General features: G+C 36.3%; 1 protein-coding gene across 4 annotated transcripts in view; it reads right to left on the reverse strand.

Annotated features, from left to right (window-relative positions):
* The window catches only part of clip1b (CAP-GLY domain containing linker protein 1b), a 45,435-nt gene that overhangs the window by 24,446 nt on the left and 8,971 nt on the right, over positions 1-12,018 (reverse strand). For 3 of the 4 annotated variants that reach the window (XM_085167586.1, XM_085167587.1, XM_085167585.1), the window contains exons 10-15: positions 11,461-11,565; positions 6,809-6,970; positions 6,410-6,505; positions 4,600-4,657; positions 4,419-4,516; positions 2,848-2,922 (exon numbers count right to left, since the gene is read on the reverse strand). In XM_085167586.1, coding sequence (XP_085023712.1) covers positions 2,848-2,922; positions 4,419-4,516; positions 4,600-4,657; positions 6,410-6,505; positions 6,809-6,970; positions 11,461-11,565 — 594 coding nt within the window. The remainder of the gene's footprint in view (positions 1-2,847; positions 2,923-4,418; positions 4,517-4,599; positions 4,658-6,409; positions 6,506-6,808; positions 6,971-11,460; positions 11,566-12,018) is intronic. The other variant, XM_085167588.1, reaches the window with a different exon arrangement.

The raw sequence follows: 12,018 nt of genomic DNA on the forward strand, positions 1-12,018 counted from the left end.
CAAGGTAAAATTCGATTTTAACCTTTAGAATGACTAACAAAAAATATTTTCTGAAAACTGCATAAAATATTATGTACAACATATTAAAATAGAAAATATTACGTAGTTAAATCTATGTAGAAATTTAACTTGTATATTTATTAAATTATTAGGGATCCTTCATCCTCTCAGAGACAACTGACACCAAATGGACCTTAGCTAAAAATATGTATCCATTTCCAAAGCTCAACATGTCTCAATGGTAGAATAACACACTGAATTGTCAATTTAAACTTGCTGATGAATGATTAGCAGAAACATTGTAGTTTTATGTTTAAGTCTTAGTTTTAGCTTTTCAATTATTATAATGTGGGTGGTATTTTTGCAACACTTAAGAAGTCTAGAATAGGTATTATAATACAAACATAACACTTCATGTAGTGCCGATATTTCAGTCACAATAATTATCTGCAGCAACCTGCTATCTTCACATTTAAGCACACTGACAAAGACTAAAACTACGGATATTTCATAAGCACACGATATTTCGGTTATTTTTTGTCTTTTTCAAGTGTTTTTTCATATCTAGTGTTGCTGTTTAGCTTAGCTTTAGTTAAATATAGCTAAGCGGAGAGCAAACATGCTACCTCTCCTGGACCATAAAACCCTCTTTAGAGAATCAGAGAGAAAGTGAAAGCAGACTTCCCACAGAGAAAGAGTGGGAGAGAGGAGTGAAAAAAATGGAGATTAGGCAGGGGTCATAGAGGACTTAAATCATGCCAAGCTGGTGTTATATTATATACTCAGTTTATATAAACTTGGCACTGGAGTAACAGGGGTTTAGAAACAAGCCATAACTTGCTTGTCATCAGTATGCACATACAACTTTGATTATATATGTAATCATGTTCTTATAATGTTAATTTAAGTGTCTCTTTTTCTGCTTACACCAATAGGATGGTATTTTAATTATCCATGAATTCATCAAGTAACAAACGGTATAGAAAGGAAGTTGTGTTCAAATTCATTCAGTATTTCTCTGTAAAACAGTGGGAGAGTACAGTTGCAGTGCTGATCAAAGTGTGCAGGAAAAATGCTGGGCCAATAAATTATATAGTTTATGTCAAACATAAAGCATGTTTATGTTCATTTTTCATTTCCTACTCTAATCTCCTGTGTATTTCTTTTGTAGTGAGGAGATTCACCATCTGGAGCCCACAGGCAAGCTGACAAATAGCAAAGATGAACGTGCATTATTTGAGCAAGAGCCATGCAGTGAATGATCCTCTGCATGTGGAGTGCAAACGGAGGAGAGCTGCTGAGTATAAGATGACAAAAATATAATGGTTACAGCTGAAAGTGCAAGTCGCAAACACAGGAAAGCAAAGAAGGAGGAAATACAACAAGAGGGATGGACTGTAGTATTTCATGGGTGGCTGATTAAATGTGATGACTGGCCCAATCACATGCGGTCAGTGTGGGAATGTTGATGTGAATATGTAACAAAAACCCTGCAGGCTACAGAAGCTGAACTGATGTGCATGTGCGGGTTCTTTCACGGGGTTGTGGCGACATGAAGTAGAACACAAGCATGTGACACTGAAACTGTACAATACCAACAGCAAAGGGTCAGAGATGGATTAATGAGTGTTTGCTGCTCTAATGCATAATTTAATAATTAAAGGAATTCCTGTTTACAACTAACACATCCACTGTGTCATAGTTGATAGTTTTTGCTATTTTAATTTCATGCAACAAACAGCAGCCACAAAGAACCAATGCTTAGATGCTGGTGTAGCTTTGACTGTTCGTTACTGGTTATAAATCTGCCAGAGACTACAGATTAAAATTAATTAAATTCTTAGATTCACGAAGAATTACTGGTATTTCATTTCAATTTGGACATATAATTAATTATTATGAAAACTAAAATAAAGGGTAAATAATTTTTTAAAAAGTGTAAATAATAATAATAAAAAAAAATTAGATCTGGAGGGCACACTGTTTAACACAGTTTTGCTCATGTTTACATGAACTACTCCTATGTTACAAAGTTGGGGTTGGTGAGGTTTCTCCCACTTTTTAAGTGAGAAGCACAATTCAAGGGGGCATTCCAGTTGATTTAAACTAAAAGGTAGGATTTCTGACTTCCTACTTCAAATGGAACGCAGCACAAGATATAGTTAAACAGCTCTGATCTGCCCTACAAAAGGCTTATGCTCAAGCAATTGCAGTTGCTGGAGCATAAAGGCTAATGTGAGATATTGTTTCAACAGCCAAACGGTGTTAGTCTTCATTCCAAAAGTCTATTAATAGAGGAATCCGTTAAATGTTGAAGATGAAACACATTACTTTAAAATATATTTGGCAATGCTTTTACAAGCTATTTTGGGAAACGTTGTCGCCTCGATCTTGTCACCATCAAGCCTATATGCAACATTTTTGCATTTTCATAAAAAATAAAAACAATAACATAAAGACAGCTATAGAAAATATTTTCAACTGATTGATTAGCTGCAGCCAAGAACATCTGTTAGAGACAGTCATCATGTCGGGTGACACAATCAATGGCTCAAAATAAGAAACTGCTTTGGTTTGAAACAGCTTGAACGTATTGGAATTTCTATGGTAATTTTGCCACCATTCTGTAAACTCTGATCAGTGCACACAAAGTAGCATAGCAAGTGCAGTAACTATCAGGGAGGCAGGGCTCAGCTAACAGCTAACACTGGTGAAAGAGAAGATAACAAGAACAAGGGATAGAATAGAACTTGTAAAACCATTGTGTTGACCTCAGTCACAGCAGTGTGTATCCACAGTATCCACAGGTGATAAACATCATCCCACATATTTCCAATGAAAGCCCACCTGTGTCTCCAGTGTCCTATTGTCAAGGGTCAACTGCTCCAGCGAAAAGGCCAACCTCTCTGACTTTTCAGTGGCCTGGAAAATATAATGCAGCCAGCATGAGATGTATGTTATAGTACAGAAAGAAATGCACATGTTTAACAACAAGCCTATTTTCCCTCTGGATGTATAAAAAAGTTCACATACAAATTTTTTCATTAATTATTCACTAAATGACACTTTGAGTTAAAAAAGCTACCAGGTAGAGTGCACCTCACACACTGTGGTAGATTTAGTCACTGTAGAGTTAATGCATACTCCTTCCCTGAGTCTTGTTTCTGTTTTGGATAACTAAACAAACCACTTTAAAAAAAAAAAAAAGTACAGAGTCAAACAGAGTCATATTAGCACTCAAAAACAGTACTCTATTAATAGAACAGAGCGATTAGAACTCATTAAGGATGTTGGCTAAAAGACTACATGCATTCAGCAGATATTCATTAGCAGGAAAAACAGTCTAGTTTTTCATTTTTCATTTTCTCCCACCATGTTTGATGTTTAAAAAAAAAAACCCAAAAAATCTAAAAAAGAGACCACTGGGAATGTAAAAGTAGTAAAGGAACAAAAGTCTTCTATAGGAATTGTTGTAGCACTGTTTCATAATCTGGAGCAGGTGCCACGTTGCGGAAGCCGCCATGTTGCCCCATCATCTTGAAAATTGTTGCCTATATGGGCGTGGTTATTCCACCTAATTGCGTTTTATACAGTATATGTGGCTAGAGATCGGCCACATACGTAGTGTGCCTTACTTTAACGATAACAGATAGCTCTTTAAAACTATCTCTCTAAAAAAAGCAACAACTGTAATTCCTCTCAAAATTTATGGAAATAATACTGTGAATAGTCAATGGTAACTTTATTGTCCCCAAACACAACAAACACACCAGACACACACACACAAAAAAAAAAAAATCATGGCAATAAAATTATAAGAAATTACAAGATGTACAATTTCACTCATAAATTCAATTAAAATGCCCAAATTACCAAGATAAGAAGTCACAATAAATTGCTAAATGAACCGTTTTACTTATCAGAAATTTGTATCGAATTAGGGTTAATATCTTGCCAACTTTTCTTTCTAGAGAATTACTATGAAATTACTCTAAATATTTCTTTTTTTTTGTATGGTGTTAGGACAAATGTTTGGATTGTGGGTATGGGCTTTTATAGTCAAATGAACAGATGGTTTAAAAATACAACATGCAATCTAAATTCTGTATATACTCTGTATATCCAATGGTAGTGTATGGAAGATGAATAGGGCCACAGAAAGGAGGAGTGAGATGATACATAAAAAAGAAAAAGAAAATGAAGACAAAAGAAAAGAAAAATTGTGGAACCAGTGCCATTTGTGGTGTGACGCAAAACACACAAAAACCAAAATACGATGCTTTATTTAAACTCTGGTATACTGTAAATGTAATACAGTAAAAAAAACCAACAAAATAAAATATTAATGAAAATCAAAAGTGAGTAACGTCAAACTGAACCTCTTGAATAAGTGTATTTTTGTACATGTGCACACCTACCTGTGTCAGCTGGGCTCTCAGCTCTTTCTCCCTGGACTGATTCTCCTCCTTCAGGGTCTGGTAGTCTTTCGTTGAACGCTCCACAATCTGCTCCAATCCTAACAGAAAAGAGATAGCAGCTTTAACAAATCACACACTGAAATGAGAATAAAGGTAGCAGATGTACAGCAGATATGTTTACCTTGCATTGTCTTTGCTGTCTTCTTGTTCTCCTCCTCAGCTGTCTCAAGCTTTTCTCTCTGAAATGGAGAGGCATCAGCTTGACCACGAGCTAATCACTCAAACAGCAGCATTCTTGAACCTTGAGCTAACCAGGGGATAATGACTGGCTCCAGAAAGCAAACAAGGTTTTTGGATGAAATTCTGCTCTCAACGATCCTCACAAACAAAAACACAGAGTGATTAAATAAGACGAAGCTACAGCTCCACGAGACACCCGCACAAACATGCACTTCATTTGGAAGATGTGCTGAAGAGTTTAAGCACAACTCATGTTCTTGCTTTTCTGTCAGTTATAATAGCAAAATGACTGACTCTGTAACATTATTGTGACAATTCAGACCAAAACATTACTATAATAACTGTAACTTTTATTTTTGTGATTGATTCATGTTTCTTGATTTTTGGCACAATTGCCAAAATATCCACTTGCATATTTACTTAGAGTAAATAGCCCTGTACATCAATACAGCAACAGTTACTGAGGATTTCTTTCTTTTATTATACAGCACAATTATTTCCATGTGTTCCTCATGCTTGCTCCATATGGAACATATTAATTTTTTTGTCTTTGAATCTTTAGAGATGTTTCCCAATAGGTCTGGCATTTTCATTTACTATATATGCACACTTGTGAGCAATGACAATATAATATTCACTTACTAAACAGTCACAATCTATTCATCCTGTGTACCAGCTAGATGATCACCTTTTAAATGTCTACACCAATACTTCCTCAAGCTATTTTGATGAGACAGGCCTTATGTCAAAGTAGTAATTGCTGTTCAAAGTTAAAAGATCAAATTTAGGAGTTAAATGTGCTCTATATCCTGACACCACACTCAGACCTTTTGCACTGCTTCCAAGCACTTTCTTCTGCAATGTCTGCCTCTCTATTGTTTTGTATACATTCCTCTTGTATAGCGTATATATTGTATTGTATATATTTCTCCTGTCTGTTATTTATTCCTGTATTCCTGTACAGTTGGCGTGGAGCACCCATAATTTCATTGTACATGTGCAATGACAATAAAAGAGCTATTCTATTCTATTCTTTTCTATTCTATTCTATTGTCAGTAGGCAAACTGAATAAGCTGTCAGTAAGTAGTGTTTGTTGAGTTCATACAGTACGCCAGAGGTAGCTGAAGAAGTAGTTTTTTAACAATGAACAACTAAAAGCAGTTCATTTGTCACAAGATTTAATAAACAGTTTATTTAAAAAAAATCAATAAAATTAATAAAATTATTTTATGGGTCAGGCTTTGAAGAGTTAAAATAATCACAATAATTGCATTAAGAAAAAAAATAATATACAATCAAGATTTTAAAAATAATTTTAATCCTGATCTATATATAGATCAGGATGACAAGATATGTGCAAATATATATATATATATATATATATATATATATATATATATATATATATATATATATAAACGCAACACTCTGCTTTTATGTCAGCCAATCTGTACATTTTAAATAATTTTCTATTAATGGTTTTAGGCCTTTTATATTTTTATACTTGCTTGAAAATTTCACAATAAGTTAGATATTAATAATTGAGACCAATGTAAAAAATTATGTAAATGTGAGTTATCATAACAAAGAGCTATGTTCGTCTACGTTCTCTTAGATGTATCACTTTAAAAGCCATTATTATTGACAGACAGGTAAAGTATACAAGTTCAAAGATGCGCTACAGTACATTGTCATTTCTCTGAACATGTGTATTGTATTTATTTATGTCCAGAGTCTCTTTCCTTCTTACCAGACTGGTTAGCTGTTGTTCCAAAGACATCTTATCCTGCTGTACAGACTGAAGCTCTTTCTGTTTGCTCTCCAGGTCAACACTCAGCTCACTGATCTGTTCGAAGCACACAGTATAGACCATAAAACATACACATGTATATCTGTATAGAGCCATAAATTATGCATCATCACAGTAACTTCAACAGACCACACAGAGTATCACATTTTACTAGATGGTGGGTTGAATGAAGAGTGTTATACCAGTTCTTCTGATTTTACCATCATGTAACAATTTCAATAATAATGATAAATGATGACTAACACATTCAACAAGCAATTATGTTTCTTATAAAGTTGTGGCACAGGAATCGCTGAACAAAACACCATAGTCAAGAATTCTCTGGTGCTTTCTACAAACCTTCTTCTCCTGAGACTGAACCTGTGCCTTGAGACTGCTGATTTGTTGCTGTGACAGAGACACAGCATCCTCCTTCTGCTGGGACGCCCGGAGCCTGAGCTGGAGATCTGCCACCTCCCTCTCTAGCTCCATTATCCTGGAGCGCTCAGAAACTGTGGCCACCTACAGCAGAAAGCAGAGTCATGAGGAGGTTACGGGGCAAAGAGGAGACAGGGGGCATGAGAGAGGAGATTAGTAGTGCCTGCTCATATGTAATCATTTGCTTGGTTTGTCCAAAATGCAAAGACATTTACTTTACAGTCACATAAGTAAGGGAAACATATTAATTCAATTATTAATTTACAGCCTCATTTTCCTTTTTCATACTTACCTAATTAATTAGGGAGCCTACGGTTATCTACTTGGGTCAGAAATCAATTAGACAGAATCTGTAAGATATGTCACCATGACATGACATGAACCTAAAACAAGCAGCTAGCTTAGCTTAGCATAAAGACTGAAAAAAGTGATGGAGCAGCCACAGTCAAACAGCTAAAAGCTGCTGTTTATGACGGTTTCTGCAACTTTATCATCTTGTTAAATACGGTTGTCGAAATGTATGAAATCTTCATATTCAAGATATGGCGCTTTAAAGGGAACCGCTGAGTTTTCTTCCTGTCATAGACACTGCAGAATGGTTATTACAACTACAGCTATTGCAATTTACCCCTGTAAATGTTTTTTTTCTTTTGGCAAATGTATTTATTTTCATGACTGAATAAATGTTAAGTATATTATGGACATTATCTTGGGGGTAATGGAAAATATAGTCATGCTGAACATCAAATGGGTTATTTTATTGGCTTTAAGAAGTAAAGGTTTACTGAATATCAGTTTATTTGTACTTTTAAAAGAATGTATTTTTAAATATGACATATAATTGAGTAAAACATATCACAATGTTTCTCCCTTACATTAATGTGTTAGACATAAACCCTATAATGAATGACATTTACTGTTATGAACACTACAGCCTATAACAATCTGCACTTTTGCTATTTAATTGTGGCTGACCCAAGTAGGTATTAAATAGCCTGTTGCGGTACAAAGAAATACCAAAATGCACCAAGGAGTAGAAATGAATACATATTCAATTATTTGAATCTTTGTGTCATCTGACAGCTTACATTCTTTATGTTAAGCTAAACTAAGTAGCCTCTCTACATTTTCATTTCACAGGTACAAAAATCTTGAGCCAACCCTCATTTCCAAACCTTCCAAAGCCTAGATTTTAGCTTAGATCTTTTTAAGGTGGTCTTAAGGAATATTTCTCCAGGCATTCTGGAGATCTTTCAAAGTTCTTCTTTGAACTCTGCCTACTTTTGCCCACATTTTCAGTCAACTCTTTGTACCTCACCATTTTCAAAGGAAATCCCAAGCAATCTTTCACAAAAACACAATTTATTCAATTTCTTTACCTGAACCCATAAAAAAATGCCAACAATAACAGTTTGATAGGCATAAAATTGTATTACTGAAACAACGTGATTCCCAAAAAGCTATTAGTTTAAACCTTAGCATATGACATATATCTACATCTTGGCATATGGATATGTGCATAGTCTCGTTAAAAAAAATGTTCTGGGGATGGGGGGGGGGGGGGGGGGGGGCACGACTGTTTGTTACTATTGCCGTAATTGTTGTTGGAAGCAATTCTTTGTTCAATAAAAAGACCTTAATCAAAAAAAAAATGTTCTGGGGAAAATGGACACGTAAAGAAGAAAAGACGAAGTGGCAGCCCCAAAAACTACAGTAGAAGTAACGCATCTGAATGTCATGTCAATAAGAAGCAGGAAAAAAATCCAGCAAAGACTGAAAGACCTGAGAGATTTTTATTTTTTTTCTATGTGTTAGTCCCCATAGGGAAATTGCTCTGCATTTAACCCATTCACCCAGTGAAGCAGTGGGCAGCCACCAATGCAGCGCCCAGGGAGCAGTGTGTAGGGACGGTACCTTGCTCAGGGGTACCTCAGGGTAGCCATTCAGTGGAGTCGAATCCCCGACCTTCCGATCATGGGGCCAACACTCTACCTACTGAGCTATCCCTGCCCCATATGCATATGCCCCTACTGTTCACTAAATCCTCATCAGAAATGGTCTCAATGGAAGGGTGACTGTCAAGAAGCCATTCTTAAAGAAGGAAAAGGTTTAAGTATGGTAAATTACACAATAACTGGACTTATGGATGGTGATCAATCCAAATTTTAAAATCTTGATATTATATACAGAAGAGGTCAGGAGAAAGCAACACTCACTGTTGTACCCATCTCTAAAACATGGTGGAGGTTCTGTCACAGTGTGGGGTGCATTTCAGCCAGTGATGTTGGAGATCTTGTCAAAGTTAATGTAATTATAAATGGATTTTGATCCACCACATAATACTACTTTGAAACCATCTGATTGGCAATGCAATATTTTTCAGCATGGCAAACACACTGTCAATGCAATACACACACACTGGAACACTATGAGTCCCGGCTTGGCCTCCCCATAGCTCAGAACTCAACATTACAATATTGAAGCAGTGTGATCATCTTAAAATGTAAAAAAAATTTTTTTTTAGAGCTTTAGAATGTCCCTCAGGAAGCCTAGAGAAATATTCCTGAAGACTTCAGTTCAGGTTGTGTTGAAGAATAAAGGTGGTCATACCAAATATTGGCTTTAAAGCTTGTAAGAATGGTCTAAACTCTGTTTTTGCCTTATATACTGAATTTCCATGTGTGTTTGCACTTGTTTTAATAATAAAGAGTTGAGGGATGGCTTAAGACCTTTGCACAGAGAGAGAGATTACATCAGGAACTTTGGCCATACAACTGGCTAAAACAAACCAAACATTCATTCATAAGAAAAAATTCCACTCCCACTGGACAGAGAGGTGGCAGATCTGCAGCAGTTCCAACAACCAGCACAAGACCTGGTCCAAATGGGAATTTATTGCTTTACTACAGAAGCGTTTGACTCATCAAAAATATGTCAAAGCTTCAGGTTAAAAGACATGGGATGGGAGTCTTCTACATTTATCTTAAGGTCAGCAAGTCCCATGAAAAGGTCAGGTAGTGAAATAACCAACAAAGGCTCAAACACATACTATTTGTTTGCTCTCCAGGGCTCTGATGGTTTCAGACATCAGATATCTGAAATATGATCACCTCAGGGCCTTCAGGTACAGACCCCCAGTCTAAAACAGAAGGTTTGTGAGGAGCACAAAAGCTGGGTTTAAAGAGAAGGACACCAAAACAGTTGTTAACATTGTTTCAAACAGTGACCAGTTGCAACAGGACCCAGCATAAAATAAATATAAATTATTTTCAACTTTGAATCATGTATAAGCTACTCTAGTAGAGTCCCGGAATAATTACATGACATTGACAATAAGCATAATAGATATACTTTGGAGTTTTTTTGTTTCCTGTTCTCATGCTGTCCTACCATGGAAGCACAGCATGAGTAGAGGTCTCTTTTTTTCCTCTTGTACTTTCCCACTGTATATATATATTTCAGTGTTTTTCTGTAATGCTACTGATCTCCGACTTGTATCCCCATGTAATGTCTGTGTTGTGTGTGTAAGGTCGTCGGGGGGGGGGTCCCATTTCACTGCAGGGCAACCTGCATGTGGCGAATAAAGCTTTGATTGATTGATTGATTGATTGATTGATTGATCTGTCAGCTCCCTACATTGATAATGTTTGTTTACACCTCCTGCATACTCTATCACATAGTCCAAACATAACAGTTCATGTCATAAGAGCACATCTGAAGTGGACTATCTCCTGTTGTGTGCTACATATGGGAAAGGACAACGTCACCGATTTAATGAGCTAACTGTCTTGAAATTGTTGCGAAATCATGCCCACACACCTTTATTTACAGAATAAAAATGATAGGGCACGGAACTGGTTTCAATATACGGAATTAAAATGTATATGAAGCAAAGCAACATATTTTTGACATCTCTACATTGTTAGTTTGTAAAGTTTGTAAAGAAACAATATGATTAAAGGCAAATCTGTGCAAACAACAAGACTGATCCTTTGTTTCTTTGATGCTATGCATCAGTGAGTTATTGTGAAGGATGACATCTACAGGAGTAATAATGTTACCGGTAAAGACAAGGCAGTATTCTCAAACGGACTGCATTTTACACCACTTTTTTAGCTACCAAGCACTCACACAGCTGTGACACACTGTTTTGTGACTCAGTACTTTGCTCAAGGACACTCCGAGATATAGAGTGGAGGATGTTGATGGCTTACTTTCTGAGACAAAATCATGCAAAAATGCTTGATTTTGCTCTTTTCATGGGATTTGTTGATAGGAGTAAAATGTTGAAGGATTCCACCCTTATTGTTTAAAGCCAACTAAGTCTAAAGAACCATAATCTCCAAAAAATATCCTTTAATAAAGCTTTATGCACATATGTATATTGTTTAGTATAAACAATAAACATGGGTTATCTGGAAAGCTCAAAGCAGATGAAATGTTAATGTCCCTATTGCAGGGCTGTGGACAATTTGCATGGTGTTTGCATGCTGCAGTTCCTTCAGTATATGCCAGTTGTGATTATTAAGTCTAGTGGGGGAAAAAGGCTGTGGCACTACAACTGCCAGAATTACCCTAGTGTCCTCTAAATCCCTCTGGAGTTTTTCAGCTTTGGTCTTTTCAAAGAGCAGGCTCTGCTCAAGCTCCTTTATGTGGGCATGCTCCAGCCTGGTCTGCGTCTGTTAGTAAAAGAGAGCAGGAAGAGAGGAAAAACAAACACCAATGCGAACACTGAGCTGCCAGCTTTGTGCCACAGACAGAAAGAAGGCAAGACTTTAAAGAGAAGACCAGGAAGTACAAAAGCACTGATGGTTTGCAGCATTTCAGCTTTTTTGTTTGGAGTATCCAGAGTTAGTTACTGTGATCATCTCTTTCTTTCAGATACTTTTGTTTCCCTTTCATGAAGCAATTCAACAAGACTAATCCAGGAGTGAGAAAGATGCAGAAAAGACATGCACGATGAAGGCATAAAAAAAAGTGAAGACAAAAGCGGCATTCAAACACAGACATGTGGACAAACAGATGATGAGAGTAATGGTAATTTAAGTGCTGCAGATGGGTAGAAAAATCTGAGATGAATAAATGAAAAGAGCAGGAATAGAACACAAGTCTGAACAAAAAAAAGTAAATGA

This window comes from Neolamprologus multifasciatus, chromosome 7 (assembly GCF_963576455.1).
Source record: "Neolamprologus multifasciatus chromosome 7, fNeoMul1.2, whole genome shotgun sequence".
In the NCBI taxonomy this organism is placed as follows: domain Eukaryota; kingdom Metazoa; phylum Chordata; class Actinopteri; order Cichliformes; family Cichlidae; genus Neolamprologus; species Neolamprologus multifasciatus.